This window comes from Stegastes partitus, unplaced genomic scaffold (assembly GCF_000690725.1).
Source record: "Stegastes partitus isolate 25-593 unplaced genomic scaffold, Stegastes_partitus-1.0.2 Scaffold1645, whole genome shotgun sequence".
NCBI lineage: Eukaryota > Metazoa > Chordata > Actinopteri > Pomacentridae > Stegastes > Stegastes partitus.
Genome location: NW_007579376.1, coordinates 52,359 through 72,788, shown reverse-complemented (window position 1 = coordinate 72,788; position 20,430 = coordinate 52,359). Strand labels below are relative to the sequence as shown.

Sequence of the window (20,430 nt, the reverse complement as noted above, 5' to 3'; positions counted from 1 at the left end):
TGTCTCGATGAGACACCCGGGATCTTTCTGCGTGGAGTTTGTATGTTCTCCCTGAGCAGCGTGGGTTCTCTCCGGGTTCTCCGGCTTCCTCCCACACAGTCCAAAAACATGTTGAGGTTAATTGGTGATTCTAAATTGTCCGTAGGTGTGAATGTGAGTGTGCTTGGTTGTCCCCTGCCTTCACCCTGAGTCAGCTGGGATAGACTCCAGCTCCCCACGACCCTATTGAGGGTTAAGCAGTGTATAGATAATGGATGGATGTCCAGTGTGATACAAGTACACATGTGCACTGTGGACTGCCACTTCACAGGAATTTTGTATGCTAAATGGTAATGGTCCTCTCAATGGTAATATCTTCTTGGCACGGCTGACTGTAGTTTATCATCAAATCTGAGAGGGCAGCAATCAGAACGATGATCTGAAAAAGGACTGATCTGCTGTTGCACTTTGCCACATTATAGAGCCCACAAGGCCCTTCATGAGACTTCTTTCTTTACTCAAACAGGCAAGTTTTTTGATCGAGAAATCATTTTACGAACTGATGTGAGCACTGCTTTGCTTTTTTTCTTATTGTATTGTCAACTATTGTCAACCATAAGACCAAACTTACAAGTCCCACATTGTGCACTTTTCAGCCAACTAATGAAATATGTCCCCAGAGTGTGTCTTTTCATTTGGTGGTGCATGTAATCATAAATGTGGAACCCTTGATTTTAGCCTGGGCTGTTTAAGCTGAACTGCTGCCGCTCGCCCCCCTTCAGGAAGAAGACTCTCTGTTTATTTGTGGCTGAAGGTGTGGAGCAACACCGTTGACCACATGGCAGGTGACACTGTCGGGAGTCGGCATGACACCTGGGTTTTTCTGTGGTTTCAAACTTTCTCTCTCAGTGATCATTTGCCATGAAACACAGAACAATGTTATTTTGCATGACAGTTTTCTGCATTTTGCACATACGAGGTGTGTCAGAAAAGTTCCAGGACTGGCGTCACAAAAGATATATTTCAAACCCAAACTAAACTACGAGTTTTTCCCTTCAGACGATCAACCATCACGTCTACAAAGAGATCCTGCGGCGTTTGCTTTGTTCAGTGCGCGAGAAGAGGTGAGAGTTGTGGCAGGACAAGTCGTGGCTGCTTCACCATGACAACGCGCCTGCTCACAACGCCCTGAGCATCCGACAGTTCCTGGCTGAGAAGAACATCGCCGTGCTGGAGCAACCTCCCTACTCACCTTACCTGGCTCCGTGGGATTTTTTCCTCTTCCCCAAGCTCAAGGGGGTCATCAAGGGGACCCGTTCTGAAGACGTGGACGACATCAAGATGGCTGTGACGACGGAGCTGTGGAGGATCCCAGAAGAATCCTTCCAGGAGTGCATGGCGGCGTGGCAGAGAAGACTGGGAAAGGCCTACCTCATGCCTTTGTTCATTGGTTCACGATGGACAAAGATCATTACAAAAAGATGTATTTTCACCCACCAATTAGGATTTGTTTGCTTCAAATCTGATCAAACAAAACCTATAAAGTCCAGATTTAAAAATCACAGTTAAATGATCAATACAGATAATATATATCCTTACTGTCTTGAATTTTTAATGCTATCGAACAAAGTTTGGGAGAGCTTTAACAGCTATCAATGCTTTATCCTCTTCTTATGCACTTTTCCTGACATTTTCGCAACATGATAGATTTGTAAACACAATAGATTTAAAAAAACACAAAAAAAACAACTTGGCAGGTTTCTATTGACTGCACCGTCCTCGCAGGGAACAGACCTATTCTCATTACCAGCGTACGAGTAGCTAATCACACAGCATTTTCAGCTGACATCCTTTTCCATTTATTCAAAGATCCAGTGCCGTAGAAAGTACTGTCAGTCTTAATATACCTGCAGCATCGCGCCACCCTCATTTAATTCAGTTTCGACACTTGCAGGCATTAAGCGACAACAGTTCTGTCGAGTTCAGATGGATAACTTTAAATGAAGCGATCACAGGGGCCCGTGGAGAGTAAAACTTTCCTGCATCTTCACCTTGATTGCGTACCTCCTTACAGTCATTTTGCTCCCTTATGGGATGGAAGGCTTTGATGATCTGCCTCCATCTGAGATCTATGCTGTGCTGCAGGTTGTGTCACTTGTGTATGAACCGTCATTTTTTTTCTTCATATTTAAAGTTCAGGATTGCCACAGGAAAGCTAACAGAGCATCGTGAGCATCGTGCATGATAGAGACAGTGGGTATTCCATCATATTTGTGTCAGTCTAACACAACACAACACTGTTTTTTTCCCTCATCTAGGGGGAAAAACAGCTCCCAACTTGGGTTTGACATGTAAATGGATGAAATTTTTACTGTGGTCTTTTGATCAAAACAAAAATCTGGAGTTTTTTTTTGTGTGTGTGTGTGTCTATGCTATTCAGCTGCCAAACACTATACATGCTGGCCCATTACCTCTGACAGCGATGGTGTTGGTATAATCTGAGTCCCTGAAAGGGGCCAATTATCCCAGATTACAAGTCCTATCGAGAAGCAGGCTCGACATCTGAGTTATACAACTGAACCCGCTGCACTCAAGCTGAACTCCGCTCGGCTTTATGTCCTGTAGAGTATCGGGCCCAGATCCTCTCAGATCTACTGAATTCAAATTAATTCTCTTTTATGTCACATTCATTTGAATTCTTTAATCAAATTATTGCATGTTCAACAATTCCCTTAGAAAATCTTGTTCTTTTTCAAGCCATATATTGAATCTTCTCTTGTCCCGTGACTCATTCACTGCACATAAAACCACAAAGATGGGACAGAAGGAAAATACACGCTTCCCGTTTGCATTGACTACATGTGTGTTGCATGAAGCGACGAAATTAAATCCTTTTTATTATAATGCAAAGGAACTGCACACATTATTTTACTCTTGAATTCAGAATGTGAAAAGGTTTCTCACCCACTATAGCGAAAGAGAAAATGTAAAATATTCTGAATACGTTATGTAGGCTGTTGCACATTGCTTGGGATTTGGTAGAGTATTGTGCTCCTGTAAAAATAAAAAAATAAAAACGCTTCAGTGTGTGTCCCTCATGTGCTCATCACACAGCTAAGATTTTTTTTTCTGAAAGATAAACTGTGATTTAGAAAAAAAATCTTTCAATAACACCCAGTGCTGCTCTAATGATGTTTTGTTCAGTGCATAATAAAGAGGTCATTTAGCCCGTTTCCCCAAGTTGCAAATGTGTTTCCTTCAAATGACGTGTCTCGTTCAATTTGCTACAAAAGAAAACATACACACGGTCTGTATGAAAATATGAAACAAATGTAATTTTCCACATTGAAAGATTTTAATTTCTTGTTTGTGCTGCACCAACTTTTTGCAAGTGCCTGCGAAGTTTGAAGAAATATCTTCAGCACATCAGGAAATGTTATTTCCCAGGTATTGTATTTTTTCAGAAAAACGTTTGCTTGGTTCACTGCAGCTGCAGGGTGGCGCAGTTGGTTAGCACTGTTGCCTCGCATCAAGAAGGTTGCCGGTTTCGCGTCCCGGTGGGGGCACCGGAATCTTTCTGTGTGGAGTTTGCATGTTCTCCCCGTGCAGCGTGGGTTCTCTCCGGGTTCTCCTGCTTCCTCCCACAAGGTCCAAAAACATGTTGAGGTTAATTGGTGATTCTAAATTGTCCGTAGGTGTGAATGTGAGTGTGCTTGGTTGTTTGTCTCTAAGTGTAGCCCTGTGATAGACTGGTGACCTGTCCAGGGTGTCTCCTGCCTTCACCCTGAGTCAGTTGGGATAGACTCCAGCCCCCCCGCGACCCTGGTGAGGATTAAGCGGCGTATAGATAATAGATGGATGTAAAGAGTATTGCTTCTGATCCTCACAGAGACACTGTAAAAAGTAAACAAAGTTACCTGTTTCCGCCACTTAATCAAATACAAGATGGTGAGATAAAAGATTTATTTTCTGATATTGGTGAACCCTTAAAGTTGCAAACATTATTTTGATGGGTTATGCTGACATATAGTAATGTCTGTAATGGCATCAACTTTTGAGTGTGTGTAATTTGAACTAAAGTTAGTGCATTACGTAAGAAATTAAATAGGCTTTTTAAGTTCAGGATTTCAAATGTTCTCCTGTATCTTAACATGTCAAGGTCAAATGGTTAAAACTGGGAATTTAAAAAATACCTTTGATTGTAGAGGAAAAGCTAATCCCACAACGTAGGTCGTTGGATGAACAGAATTTCATTAAAAGTTGTCATAATACAAAAATTAATTAATTTGTTTTGTTTTGTGCCAAAGCATTATATTTTAGAGTGGAGGGACATTACACATTGGGAAAATACACTTGTCACTGCTCTCTGCTGGACAAACTACGTAATGCAATCTGGAATCTATGCTTTTATTCGCGATACCTGCTTTATCCTGTGGCGGGCTAGAGCCTACTGCAGCTGACACTGGGCATCCTGAAGGGGTTTCCAGTCCATCGTAGGGCTAACACAAACAGACAGACGACACGCACGCTCACACCAACAGCTAATTTGGGATTATCAGTTAACCTACATCGCACGCCTTTGGAGTGAGTCCACAGAAAGGCCTCAGCTTAGCAGCAGGAGTGAGGGTCCATGACTTTCAAGGCTTCATTGGTAAAATAAATGTTAGAATCTATCGGTGATACAGTCAGTTAAAGATCTGAGAGCACAGTTGTCCTTTGCTGTCATCATTTTCCAACTCGCTGCTCACATACAGCGGAAGTAAGTCTTTCTGGTTCAACTTGCCAAGTTGCAAAGTCATTCTTCCTACTTTAGTGTGTTCACGAGATTTTGTGTCGGAATATGTAACCAGCATGGACACTACAATATCACCATGTTGTTTGATAGGCCTATATTAGTACTTTATCTGACTTGTTATCAGGGTTTCTGCCAATAAATAACTTTCCTAGCTAATCTAGGTCACTCTACATGGACAGCGACTACTGTTTACAACCATATGCTACAACTCAAATTAAATGTTAGAAAAAACAATATGCAGAATGGGACTTCAGCATCAACCAAACACTTGCTTTTGTCTGCCACGTGTCTGCACATCAAGAACTTGGCAGTCACTTGACTTGAGGGACTTTGGGAGCTCAGTATTTCTGATTGCACTGCAAAGTAAGGAACATGCACAGAACACACATAAAGACCCAAAACAAAACCACCTTTAGGAGTGATGGAAGCCAGCAGTGTTGGACATGTCATGTCTTAAAAAGGAGAAATCGGTATTTGATATTTTTTCAGTGCACTTCCTCCTCACATAGCAGCTGACAGAAGAACTCATACTGGGGATGATATCAGCTTAGTTTAAACCAACACAATAACCTGTGTGTTGTGCAAACATAAATACACTGCTGCTGCTAACAAAAGAAGAGAAAACTGTTTAAATCGTTCGATCCCTATCTCCCTCCAAGGCTTGAAGTGTCCTTGGGAAACCCAAAGTCACTCCCAGTGGTAGCAACTTGTACAGGTGTGTGTGTGTGAACTAGTGAATCAGAGTCACCTTGTGAAGCGCTTTGTAGAATGTAGCTAAGATTAAAAGGCGCCATATCAGTGTGGACCATTTACATGAGAGACACACTTTCTCATCTTCCTCAGCACACAGTTGAGACTCTGGTGCTTCGTGTTCAGGTTAAACTGGCTCCACACACTGTCAGGAGGAAATACAGCTTGGAACCAGAAAAATGGGCTCCTGAATGCAGCCACACAAACACAGAGCAACACTGTGTGGCTGCTCTTTGTTTACCTATGGAAATTTGAGCCAGGTAATGTGGTGACGTAGCCCTACCGGGTGCCTTCTGCTCCTTGTCTCTTTCCTCCCTCCCCCAGGGACGAGCTGTCCTTCTTTTGTTGTGTGAAATGTTCAACTTCTAACACAAATAAACAGTTTTAAACAGCCGCACCGGCGCGGCGGCTCATGTGGGGGTTAAATACACCTTTATCCTCGGAGGTGTTGGAGAATGAAAAGGTGGCAGTGATGCAATGTTTCTATGCACCTGTGACCCCCACCAACCCCCAACACGCACTGATCAACCTGGTAGTGCTGGAGGAGTAGGAGCCATTGGGTGGAGCAGCAGCGTCGCGTGCTGCGGAATACACTCAGTAGCTGCGCGCGGTGTGCTTGCAGATGCAGGTCGCAGAGTGTGAGCGCGAGGCGGGGGGAAATGGCGAACGGGCGCGGGCGGCGGCGGTGCGCCTTGTGAGGATACAGTAGACAACCGGGAGCGCGGGAGGAGAAGGAGGCAGCTCGACCGCAGACGGGAGGAAAAAGGAGGGGGAGAACCATGGAGGACTCGGAGCCCGCAGAGGACGGCTTGCTCGCGGGCTTGCGGTGGAACCGGAGCGCACGGGACCAGGCTCAGCTCAAACACAAAATCCGGGACCTGCCGGGGCTCCTCAAGCACGGGCTGCACCTGCGGAAGAAGAGCGTGAGTATTTCAAAGCGACCCGCTGACTCGACTTTGACTGTCCGTCCTTCCGTGTTTCGTGTTTTGCTTTTGAACGACGGTTTTAAATGTTTAACCGTAACCCGGTTCTGCGCTCCCCCAGGCCGTTTCGTAACCTCGTCACGACTCAGGTGTTTTCATTTTGCCACGAGCGTTGCTGTCGCAGAGGCTCCATGTGCGTGCGCGCGCGCGCGTGTGTGTATTGTACATCCATAAGAAGCAGACTTGATGTTGGACACCACCATACCTTCACACTCCGGTAGTCAAGGCAACACCGCCACCAGATCCACTACACACACCTGCATGCACCAAGAAGTGCACACGTTTGGCCTTATTTATATGTACATACACAGATCTGTGTGCAGTTCCACAGCTGCACAAGTCACATTTATTTTCATAGATTAGAGTCAGCACACTGTTTTTTATACGGCACGTTTAAAGCTGCGCCAAAGTGTTTTCCATTAGAGAAATAACATTGGCGTTAGGGCTATTTATGGTGTGAATTTACCAGAGCAATTTAAATATTGTGTATTAAAATACTTCAAAAATATTTATAATAAAATAAAACTTAACCTGACCTGACTATAGTAAATATTAAAACTACAGTATTGTTAATGATGGAGATTAGCCTGACTAATTAAGAACTAAAGTTAGAACTTTACAGAAGTATACATGAAAATCCAATAAATAATTTCCTTGGATTCCCCATGAGAAAGCTTTAATTTTGTTTTTACGTCTGTTTTTTGTGTGTGATAGTGTCAGGCTCAAAGAGATTGTGTCAGAAACCTGCTGTTTTTGTAAATAACTGATGATTTGCATTTTCTAGAAAATGTTAAAAAAAAAAAAAGAAAGACGAAATTGCATATCACAACATCTGAAATTCCACCTTCATGTATTGACATCACTTGTTTGTCAATATGTTTGTCAATACATTGATTCAGGTCTGATCTGGAGTAAATACTCTAAATATTTCATTATCTAATCAGCATGTTGGTATTTATCCAACATTCTCAATCCTAATGGTGCAAATAGGCAGATCAGCTGTCTAATCTATCTCCTGCGTCCTCTGGTTCTTTTTCATCACGATTGGTCAACTAAGCAGTAAATGTGTGTGACTTTGTGTGCCCCGATGTGGAACGAACGCACCTGACAAGCCAAATGGCTGCTCAAAGTGTCAGCTCCGCTCATCTTCACCATCAGTTGCAGCCGGCAGAAAACACGTCCCCGGTTCCCTTTGTGCGAATCGGAGACAGCGTGCCAGGACTGCCAGTCCCGCTGGAGCCAGATGTGCTAAAAATATGTAACATTTGTAGTGTAAAGCCATGCAGGACCGAGGAGATGAACCGTTTGTCATGTTACATCTGGTTGTTTTCGGTGATGTAGATGACAAACAGATTGAGGCCACTCTGTCTCCTGTTACCTGTTAATGTCATCAGATTTTCCTGTCAAAACAAGTCAGTGATACAATATCCTAAATCAAATTTCGAAAGGGTTTTTCAAACAGCCAAACAGGAATATTATCATGAAGCCATGGAGAATGAGTGGATTAACAATTGGCTTCATTTACATTTGTGTACTACTGATGTTTTAGTTTTTTTCCATTCCGTTTGAAGGCAAGAAAACCCAGCAGCACTGAGTAGATTTTTTGCTCTCCCTCCTCATCTCTTTATCTAACTTAGTGTGCGCGCTGTGTGTCTTCATGTGTGGGTGAGTGTGATGAGGCGTGGGTAAGTAGTGTAAAGGTATGGCTGTTCTGTGCAGACTGGTCCTCTGTACACACTGGCAGCTGCCTATGCTTCACCTGGCACACACACAAGAACACACTCTTTAATGTGCACGCAAAGAAATTACCAAAAATATTTCTGCAAGGAACTATCGTGGTTTGTTTTTGCACTGCACATCAGGAAAAGAACAGTTGTTTGAAGAAGAAGATGAAATAATAACAATAATAATAATAATAATGAGGATAAAAATGGTTACCTGATCTCAAATCACAGCGTGTTTGCACTCCTGCAGAGGTGGACACTTCTGTACACATCTTGTCTGCGCTCACTGATTCATGCGGCGTCTTGAGCTATTGTTTGTTTTGTTGTTCTAATATTTGGGATCCTCTGAGAGCGCAAAAACACCTGACATAAGCAATTTTTCACATTACCTCATGGGTTTCATTGATGTTTGCCGACAGCCGAATTTAAACTGTTGCACTGCACAGAGCCATCTGTCGCCTTTGGTTCCAGCCTGCGGCAGCCTCACCTTGGAGAATCCTGTCTGACATTATTCTCTGTTGTGACTTGCTCTGCTATTCAATTATTAGTCCTTTATTGGCTGCGGGATGGCAAGAGCAGAGTGCCAACACTTTACTGACTTTTAAACTCTCACTACACTTGCCAGGGTGCTTTGTGGAGTGCCCATTCTGTAGAAAATAAACTGGTTCATTTTCTCTCCACCTCCAAGATTTGAAAGCCACTTATTGGTCTGACAAAATCACGTATCTGTATATTTGCACAGAGGACATTGCTAGTAAAACGCACACGTACCTATGAGCCCTCTGGTGAGGAAACGCAATCAGAGCAAATTAGAGGCTCAGGGTTCCACCGCTAGCTGGCCAGCGGCGTTGCTAGCTGCGCTGGAAAGACAGATGATGACAGGTCAAGCTGACTGGTAGTATTTTTTGCTTTTTTTTTTTTATTACACCAATATCCTCAAGGCCCAATTCAATTTTCTGCAGCCACTTTAGCTGTGGACTATTAGTTTTGGTCGGATTTTGCTGCTAAACCAAAATAGAGGGAGATCCGTAGCGTGGGACAAAAAGCTTTCTTCAAAGACAATGCTGCCCAAAAGTTTTTAAAAAAACTGTTACATTGTAAGATTGTCCTGATTCTGTTTGTTTGTCAGTGGGCAGTCATGTTCTTATGTAGAATTTGTTGTCATAATTGTGGAGGTTTAGGCAGAACGAGACATTTTTCAGTTAAACTAATACAAGTGAGTTTCCTGAGGGGATTCCTTCAGTCGATACAAACATACCAATATGACATTGAAGCCACAAATAACATCCAATACAGCAGTTAGATATACTGTATAATGTGCATGCATATGTGTGCATGTCTTGAATTTGTGTATGTTTTGTTGTTATCTGTAATCTTATTGCAAGCAAACGAAATGATGCATGTTGAAATCAATCGAGGCGTAAATGTGCAGTAACGTATTTTTAGTGCACTACAAGTTAAATCATGCTATTTTGTTTGGAGCTCTTTGCCTTCCTTTATATTATTTTATGACAGACTACACACTTGAAATCATATAGCAAATTCTCCCAGATTTTTTATATATAGAGGAGACTTATGCATGTGTATTTTAAAAATACACTTGCTGTTACCACTATGTGTGAAGTCGGACTTGAACGCAAACCAGGACATACAGCATTTCGACCCACAAGCATCGTACATAAATATACAATATCCTGCTTTAGGCTGTGAAATGAGATTGTGAAACCTCACACAATGCAAGCTATCTGACTCTGTGATCACTGTGTTAGTGAGCAGTTGGTGATATCCCTCAGAAGATGATTTCATTTCATCATTATGGATGCAGCAAAGCAGTGGCTTGTGATGTGTTTTCATGTCTGCCAGCAATATTTCACATCCATAACTGCATTACATATTGAAATAAGAAAGATGAAAGGGCAAGAGAGGGATGGAGGGAGGCTCAAACACCACATAGTGAGAAGTTTACAAATAGTATCGCTCAAGCTTGTTTACTTAAAGTACACTTCAAGTTGGAAGTGCAATTATTTAAACTTGTGAAAATGTGCACAAAAAAGCCAGTGTGTTCATAGAGTATACGATTCTCGACTGTACAAGAAGCAAAAAGAAACACAAGTGCTGATTAAAAGCTAAAATTATTTAAACCATAAAATATTAAGACAATAGAATGTTATCTCGAGCTGCCTTTGACCGTTTGTTTTGACTTAAATATAAGCTTTTGTTTTGGGATGCAAATGCCAAACTAACACAGTGATCCATTCAGATGAGTGTTTTAGAAACGTTTCAGATATGGAATCCGTGCTGTAATTGTTTATCACACTAACCTTCATGTACACTGGGCCTTCACATGCTGGGATAAACAGGAAGAAGAGGGCTGGTTTCTTAGCTTTAGAGTCACGATATAGACGTGACAGATCAGGAATGGATATCTAATAACTAATAAGAGCCAATCAGGAATCAAACATGGACGTCTGTGTCATTGTTGACAAAAGTCTCCATTTCCCCGTGCTAGACGCAGGCGATAAAACAGTGGTCATATGTCCTGGCAAGGCGGAAAGTATATGAAAATTGTTTAACAGAATGTGTAGCAGTTTTATTGAAACACATTAGATGCAAACTGCCATAAAAGTACATACGAAAGAAGCGAAGTTTAGTCGCTCAAACAAAAGCCCCTGCTTCCCTGGCCCATAGCAACCTGTCATATCCCTTGATAATAGAGCCCATTAACCTCCATCACTCTACCCGCGGTTTTCATGCAGGTATCTCAAGGCGTGCTAGTTCGTAGCCACCTGGGCCTCTGTCTGTGCCAGACCTCCCTTCGTGGAGGCTGTAGCCAACAGGGACATGTGGTTGTCCTTGTGAGACGGGCTTCATGTTGAAAAAAAATGTCCGCGACCCCGTGTCCTTGACCATCTCGACCTAAGTGATGCGGTCATGGCAGCTTGCTCTGAGGGCTGGCGGACTTGATGTAGGGGTGTGCATGAAGACCGATGCTGGATCACTGTCCAGTGATACCTGCTCCAGGCTAGCCGCTTCTTAACCGTAGCATGATGGGGCAGCTTCGTCATGGTTGCTTTCTCAGTGAGATGATTCCTTTAGTTATTTTTTATGTGTGTATTTTTTTTTCATTGTGTTAACATTAAAAGGATTATGTGTACTTTAATAAAGAGGTCAATTCAAAGCAAGGTGGTTAAACTCAAACCCTTTTCCGACTAAACTGAAGCATTTCATCACGATGCATTTTTCCACTACGTTGCTATAACCCCCATCTAAACATCAACACTGCAAACGGACTTTCTGAAAATCCGATATGTGTGACCTAAAGCTGTTTGTGTGTGCCTCAAAAAAGCTACGTTTTAAGAAATGGCTTCGAAAGTGAGCAAAATGCTCTAGAAGTAGTGAACTTTTCTGTTTGGGAAAATGACTTGAGCCACTGTTGCCGATTTCTTTTTGTTTTTAGATAACTCCTGTGAACAAATACATAGACAGTGACTGTAGGTGTTAGTGAGCCAAAGGTCATGTGGGGGCAGATAGTGTTGCCTGGCAGGGGGCGGGGTGGGGGGGGATTTCTGAACAGCTCTACTGTGTGTATGTTTGTCTATTTGTTTGTGTCCATTGAGCTGTAGCTGCTTTGATGTCTCCATTTTGACTTCCTTGTATGACGGATGTGTCGAGGAGTCGACAGGAGCTTAGCGTGAATGTGTGTGTGTGTGTGTGTCTTTGTGTGTGTGACAGAGGGCTTGCCAAGCATACCGTGCTACAGCTCTTCACTGTGCTCAGCAATCTAATCTGAGAGTAATCCATTTCTTGCAGATAATGACCTCGCTCTCTCCCGCTCGCTCTCTCTCTCTGTATACACACTTTGAAGTCATCACACAGATAAGCGTGTCAGCATGCGCTCTCGCTTTATGGCTTTCATTCCTCCTCATTCATCTTCTCCTCTCTCTTCTCTTCCTTCTCTCTTTTGGCCACGTATAACTCTATGAAAGGGGGGGTGTGTGTTTGTCTGAAGGAGAAAATGAAGCACCGACAAAGAGAGTCAGACAGCCCCGAAATTTCTCTTGTTATGTGAGACAGTATGAATGAAACAGCTCAGGTGCTGGTATGTGTCTGGAGTGTGAGAGGAGGAGATGATGATGATGATGATGATGGCGGTGGTGGTGGTGGACCTCTTGAGAGATCTGTGTTCACCAGACAAGGAGACAAAGAGATGGAGAGATAAGATAGAGCAACCAAGACAAAAGAGAGAAAGAAAGAGCGAGACAGAGATAGCGAGAGTCAGAAACAATTTATTTAGTCTATGTGCTTGGCTGGCTGGTGTGCTCTACTTCACCCCCCAGTCCAAACACTGCACAAACGCTCTCATCTTCACTAATATCTACGTCGTCCACATGGAGCTGGAATTTTTCACAGACGAAAACTGAGCCTTTTTAAATACGCGTCTCAGAGCTGATGCTTTAGAAACTCAAGCCCCACATTTTGTTGTTAATGGGACAAAGTTTGCGTTTGGAGACCGTCAGCTCCAACTTTCTCTACAGTCTATATTGGAGCAGCAAATTTTTTCATTGTAGATTAAGAAGCTGATTATTTTACTAATTCATAAATGCCCAACACAGTTCCCTAAAGTCCCAGATGGTGTTTTTTACATTTAGGCCTGTCGCAATCATTACAATTTTCTGATTGCGGTAATTTACGTTTAGTGCTGTCACTTTTTTCCAACATTGTTTTCCATTGTTTGCGTCCCCTTCTTCTGCTATGATTTAATGGCACCAGCTGTTTATCTTAAAGTGCTTAACTTCTAATGTGCGATCGACTGCATTCCGGTGAGCATCTAATTGTTATCAATGTGATGGATTTAGTTCCTAAACGCCACGGCTCACTGTGAGCGCATTTTAAGCCGAACGTTAAAGGAGAGCCCAATAGTTTCAAAGAGGCCAAGAACTAGAATAGTCCAGCAAAGAAAAACTATTCCAAAAAATGTTGTTATGCAGGGGTTTTTGTTTGGATAGAACAAACAACATGCAACGACGTGTGTGAAGTGAGCTTGAGAGGTGCTGGTAGGTGGATTTAGTTATTTTTGGATGGAGCCAGGATAAATGTTTCCCGCTGTTACCAGTTGTTGTGTAGGCTTTTCAGAGGGAGGGCAACGGTTATTTTCATTGTAAATTAATCTGTTAATCATTGTCTTGATTCAACCGTTAGTTGCATGATCTGTGAAATGGCAAAACCTGTGATTTTTGTTTGGATTAAACATGTTTGTAGTGAGCTTCAGAGGTGCTGGTGGGTAGATTGTGTTACCTTTGCACAGAGCCAGGCCAGCTGCTTTCCCTTTTAAGCCTGAGGTCTTTTTTGTGCCAAGCTAAGCTAACTGGCTTCTGGCCTTAGCTTCATATTTAATGTCATGGGAGTGGTATCGATCTTCTCATCTGGCGCTCGGTAGGAAAGGAAAGGCGCGTATATCTCAAAATGGGAATCTATTACTATAATGAAGAGTAGATGAGCTGTGAGTAACTTGCCATAAAAAATAAAAAAAAAAAATCATTGTGTGTGGATTTGTGTACTGTATGTTCTCTTGCTTGTGTGTGTGTGTGTGTGTGTGAGATCATGTGACATCCCAGACAGTATCATTGCTCTAATGAGGATCACACACACTGCTCTACATCTCTCTAATCTGCACTCTATTTCATTTTCTTGCTACTCAAATCCTCAGTCGAACATTTCCCTCCCTCTCTGTCTTTGTCTCGCGCACTCTTTCTTTCTTTCACGATTATAATTAAAATGATCTCTCCGTCTCTCACTGCCTCATCTCTTTTCCTCTCCATCTGTCATGCTCACATCCACCGTCGTATATTCATGGACTGTTGTGAATTGTTCAGCCCTCCTCCATCCTCTCTCCTCTTGCGCTTCGGCTCGTTTGTATTTCTTCATCTACATCCATCTTCCACAGTTGCTTAGGTGCTTTTCATTTGTTCATTTGATCTCCCAGAATCTCTCCGTCTGTCATCATCTGGTGTTTTTTTTTATTTTTTTCCCCCTCACATCACCATTCAGTGAAAGGTGACGGGCAGCAACAATTGCCAGTACAGGCTCTGTTTCTGTGAAGGTTTCCAGAGGGAATCAAACCCACAACTCTATCGGCGGTGCTGCCTCACTGACTGAGCTCACAGACTAGTTGCACTCCTATTGCAGGAGGTTCTCATCTGACTGTTTTTTAATGAGAACGCTGGGAACGTGATCGTCATCCTAATGCAACTCTACAGTTTGTATTTTTTATCCGGGAAGCATTACCACAGTGTTTTCAAAGCAGAAAGAAGCGTCTGATATTTTTTCACCCAATACCCACTGATGTTGATGCTGTCTTGTTTTATATTTAATATCCGATCAACAGAAAAGGTATTTTTTAAATCTTAAAGTTGCAAGCAAATCTTTATAAGTTGTCTTTGGCAGCAGCTTTAATCTGTTTTATTAATTGTCCATGGACATTCTTCTCTTCAAAAGCTAATGTTGGTTAAACAGCAAATTTCAAGTCCTGCTTAAAACTGTCCACTCAGTGTTGCTCTGACAAGACTGATGTTTTATTTTGAAAGCTGTGTGTACTGTATGTTATCTCAGCCATACTGTCTGGCTTTAAAATGTTCATTCAATTCAACACTCTCTTGCAAACGGCAGGTTTTTCTCCACGATGTATGTTTTTCTACAATCTTTTGCATGCGTTTCCTCTTTGTGATATTACCAAGCATTCAGTAAATCAATGAATAAGCTACATTTTTTTTTTAATCGTCACACAATAGAACCTCTTTCGTCATCGTCTAAAAATTGTTCCCATTTCAGCCATAGCTCTGTCAGATTATCCATACGCCTCTTGACGGCCTCCCACTCTGCTCTTTGTGCTTGGACAGTTGATTTTTTGACGTTTGCCGCACCAGCGGCAGACCTCCATGCACTCTGTACCCACTGTCTCTCAAAATCTGTGTTAGCCCTCCGCTGACAATAGAAATGGAATTGACATTTTGACACGTGCACGCTGGCTCACTGTCACAGTGTCGTGACTTACTGGGACACTTGAGCGTAATGGAGCCATCATTATGTTATTAGCAACATCTTTGCTGTTCTTATCATGACAAGTCAGAATGTCTGCTTTGAAAAATGCCTAATTTCCTCCATATGGATGAGTTAGTTTCACATAAGACATTCACAAGCCAGTACTTGACCTAGAAGCATAGTTAACCTAAAGTCACTGACCACACCTTGATTACACACAAGGGAACTTTATTCCTTCCTGTATTCATTTACCTAAATACTCATGCTCTGTAAACCCTTGGCTAGACCAGTGATAGTTTAGGTGTGTCAGTATAAGGGGGGTTAATATTTAGGCAAACAGTCATTCTGTGCTTTATCGTTGTTCTTGTTTTTTTTTTTCACTTTGACATCAGTCTTTCCCAGTTAGTCACTGTGAATGAAACCTTTGTTGTCTCGTGATTAAGTGTTGTAAAAACAGTAAAGCATATAAAAGTCTGAGGGAGGAGAAAACGTGCATACAAAGGGTAAACACTCTTCCTGTGTGGGTTGGAGTAACTAATTAACAGAATGTAGATAACTAAACAAGTTTTTTTTTTTTTCTTTTTAAATCACTGTAATTATTTGTCTTGGCAAAAATAACATTAGAATATTGACTACTGGCTAAAAAAAATGATATCAGACCAATGATTTAGAAGGTTTTTATCTGGTATTATCATTTTAATGTACTAAAATATCTAATCTGTCATATGCTGTGAAACACTCAACTATTTATTGTATGAGAAAAAGTCATTAAACAGGTTAAAATCCATTATCTTCAAAAAACATCTCCTAATGGTTGTCAGTGAGAGTTTGGAAACGAAGCTGCAGCAGAGCAAGCGAGACAAGTTGTTCGTAAATTACATCACGCCGTAATACGCCGCAGTGAAACAAAAACAGATGTCTGCATGTAGTGCCGTTTCTGCTCTACTTGATCTGACACTTAGTATCATTTTTAATCTATTTTATGACTAGTGTGTCGCCACATCCCTGTCATCTTGCTCCTCTGGCACCATAATAATCCATAAAGATTAAGAGCTTATTTCCTGATAGAGGAAGTAGCGGTGGAGTGGATACACCTAGGGCAAAGGCTGCAGCATGGCGGCATGAAGGTAGTAACCATGAGGAGATTTATTATGGTCTCGCTGTTGTGATACGATAGTTTGGATGGCAGTTGCACTTTATTGATAAGGAGTTGAAGCAATAAATGTATTTATCCTGGTGTCATGTTAATGAGCGCTTGAATGAAGGTGATTATACATCACTGATAAACCGTTTAGGTCAGATAAAGATCATATTTTCTAATAAAAAATAAATGACCATCTTTTTTTAGGTTTGGTGACACTTTCCCAGTCACAGATGTAATCATACATGACACCATTAAATGTGACTGGAAAGTTTGTGCTCTTACTGCTGTAAGTTTAAGCAAAACTTAATGTTTTTTGAATGGTAAAACTGGTCTTTCCCATCTCAGAGTCATGTTTGTTCAGCGTATTTACTCTATGTGTCATTGTGTGTGTGTTGGCTCTGACGACTTTTGTGTGTTTTTGTTTCAACAGCAATCACCTGACACAATCCCCGGACCGAGCACTGGACCTGCAGTACACAAGGTAACACACACACACACAAAAAGTGATGTCATCCCTCAGGTTTTGCTGTGGAGCGTGTGTTTGTTTAACCCCAATACAGATGATATCAGTGGTGATATTACCTTGGGCTTTTTCCAAAGCTAGTTTCACCAACTATGCACACACAGTAAGAGATTCTTAATTTGTCACGCATCACTGTAATGTGGTTTGGCAAGTATTTGAGTACTGCATTCTCAAAACGGCCTGAAGGCTTAAATATCTCACATGAGTAGTTTATTTTCAGCACCAAGGACTTTAGCTATTGAAACAAAAAGTAAAGAAATCAACATCAGAAACAAAGATGCTCTTTAGTTTGTCCCTTACTGTTGGATTCTTTTATCGGTTGTATCTTATTAGATTCTCTTTTATATCTTGGCTCAATGGAAGTGGCCATATCTAACATTGTCCAAAAGCAGCGCAGAACTACGCACCTGACCATGAGCACATATGCAGTGAGATGCTAGGGGAAAGGAGCCTTAACTTGATCTCTGCTAAGCCAGATACAATCTCACAACCTCAGTTTGTTTACAGGCTACAAGTCTGGGAAATATTGACTGAAAACTGCGAAATACTGGAGCAGTCAATAAATCATGCAAAATTGTTCGGTTGATGGTGACGATTGGTTTTAAACTGGTTCTGATTTCTATCTCATGACTCTTGTAATTTAACAGTTTTAAACTTAAACATGTTTATGCTACTGCATTTGTCACCGCCCACTGGTTCTCAGAGACTCATTTTGGTTGATAATAGTCGATGTGACACCTGACAGTTTTTTTAGAACTGCTTGAAAATCTGAAGCAACACATGTTTCCGTGGGGTAAAGTCGTAAATCCTCTGTTTTTGTTTATTCAAGCTTTGATCCAGTTGCCGACCAGGTAATTTTGTTTTATTGGCAACACACTTAAGAAGAAAATGCCTATCAAGGCAGGCCACACTGTGTGAAGTCAAATTTGAGGGCTGTTTTTATGAGGCTGGTTGAACACAGACTCTTTGTTTGAAGACATTGATGGCATCACCCTGCTGACCCAATAATGACGAGTAATTCTGTTCTAAGGTTAGAGAGCCCAAGTCTCAAGAGGAATTTAAATTGTGTGCATGTCAAGTACTGAGGCACACATAGACTGCTGTGTTCTGATGGACGATAACTAAGCAGTATCTCAGTGCTGGGATTTCCTTAAGAAAAACAGAAAATCAGCAGGTTGTGATTAGTGACCCAACAAGTGTAAACAGAACCATGTCTGTCTGAGCATGTGCAGCGACCTTTGACTGTTAAAATTATCTCCATTACTAATCTGTGGAACTATTTATAAGTAAGCTATAGAGTCCATATTTTTCATGTATAAAAACATCCCAAACTGTACCAGTATTTTTAAGAGTTTTTGGACAGCAATGGAGCTTTGTGGCACAAAGGAGCCACATCAGGCAGAAGATACCTTGTTGTTGATTCATTGGTTGGTTTTTAGTCCTTTCACTGAATTTGTGAACAAGAAGTAAAATATAGAAAATCACCAGAGGTTTTTAAGAATCTAATTTATATGTGAGACTGTTCAGCTTACACATGCTTCACCTTGTGTGTAAAAAACAAACATATATATATATATATATATAGCAGCCGAAATCTGCACTACAGACGAAAAGATATGAGTTTGAAGAGAGTGTCTAATGTATAATGTGAGTAGAGCCTCATCGGCTATTAAGTGGACTCTGCTCTATTGCACGTAAAGGAAAATATTAATAGAACCAAACAAGCAGCCCGTGTAAACAGCTTAATTGAAATACGGTCTTATTTACGATAGCGTCAATAGCAGGATTATTGCAGAGCGCATAGACACAGTCAATGTTTCATTCCTCAGGGGGAGAGAAATCGAGCTGTCCTTGTGAGTCGGTCAATGACAGTGGCATGTAGCCACATTAGCTCTCTACAGTCTTACACTCATACCAGAACCACTACTGAGATCAGATTTTAGTCGCATTTATACTCTTTTTTTTTTGTAGCGCTGTGGTTTTAAAATCAGCAGTAACAAATTTTTATATGTTTGTGTGTTTCAGTCTTGCTCCCAGAGTTTTCCATGTGCCGGTCGGGCAGTGAGGAATGCCTTCCTCTCTCACGGACCATATCCAGCTAAAGACAAGATACACCTGGCCAGAATCATACGGTACACTTGTTTCTGTCCGTTTGTGTGTCCGTGTGCAGGGATGAATCGATAAGTCCAGTGAAGCATATACACTGACTCACCAGCCCCGTCCCGATTGGCCAGTCGAGCTGTTTACGTAGCAAGACGAACAAAGTGGGACGTAGATGTTATCTAGCGGAGCACAAGATGGTCTGGGAATACATGCACTTTAATGCAGTATACTGTACGTACAGTACATCCAGATGCATGCAAAAACCATCTGGACGCAAATATAAATAGATACTCTTATCCGTCTCTGCACACACATACACACAAGCGCACACCACACACACGCACGAGGAGTTTATCCTGGGGGAAAGCAGACGGAAAGTATTCAGTGTTCCAGAGGAAAAGGCTTACAGAGAACTAATGAATAATCAATGGATATTGATTAAATAAAAAAGACAAGCTTTGTGCCAGGGAAAGAAGTGTGTATGTGAATGTGCATTATGACGCTGTGTGGCTACACTTGTGTGCTGAAAATGTGTGTGTGTGTGTGTATTTTAACAGGCGGAGCTATGTGGGAGTGGAGCTGGTGCAGTGGCTGTGTGAACAGTGTGTGTACGTGCGCTGTCGGACTACTGCTGTGCGTGTCTGGCAGGTGCTGCTGGAGCTGGGAGTCCTGCTGTCTGGTAAAACACACACACTTACACACACACACACACACACACACACACATGCCCTGAGTTTGGACCGTGCTTCAAAATTTATAGTTACCTTCCAGCGACATCAGCAACAATCTACACTTCTCTAAAGATACGAGCAATTCGCTAAGTAATTTCCAACAGGACAGAGGTCCATTTACTGCCTCATTCACCTGCTCAGCACATGAACCTGATCTTAACCGAGATCTTGTCTAGCAAAGATATTGACATTACCTTTCCGAGGTTAATTTACCATGAAGTAAAAGTACACTGAAAGTGGGAATCAGCAGACTGTGTGTCCAAGACCATCCCCTCAGTATATATTCTGCCCAAAACATCCTCCTCCATTATTCATCTAAAACCATGTCAACAACAATTTACTACTCACTAAACAGTCTGAGAGCCTGTTAAGCTAAAAACAGCACACTGACAGTGCTTAGGTATGAAAAATAATGTAGAAATTGTTTTACATCATTCACCTTTGTAAAGACAGCATTTAAATGCAGTTGCTGTTTCTTTAAAGGTTGAACAGTCCTGCCCAGTTCATCGGTCTGGCTAATCCTCAATAACTAATGCAGAGTTGATCCAGGTTTTATTGTAGGCGCTGTGTCTCTGCTCTTTCACTAGAACTAAGAAGTGTTCATTTCTTTTTGTCAGTGTTTATTAGAAGGATTCATTCCAGGCATTGACTCATATCAGG

At 41.8% G+C, this 20,430-nt stretch overlaps 1 protein-coding gene across 1 annotated transcript in view; it reads left to right on the top strand.

The window, feature by feature from the left end:
• Positions 1-6,303: 6,303 nt before the first annotated feature.
• The window catches only part of rapgef5a (Rap guanine nucleotide exchange factor (GEF) 5a), a 50,825-nt gene continuing 36,698 nt past the window's right edge, over positions 6,304-20,430 (top strand). Inside the window, exons 1-4 of the mRNA XM_008301234.1 lie at positions 6,304-6,447; positions 16,844-16,894; positions 18,962-19,068; positions 19,597-19,718. Of these exons, the coding sequence (XP_008299456.1) occupies positions 6,304-6,447; positions 16,844-16,894; positions 18,962-19,068; positions 19,597-19,718 (424 nt within the window). The remainder of the gene's footprint in view (positions 6,448-16,843; positions 16,895-18,961; positions 19,069-19,596; positions 19,719-20,430) is intronic.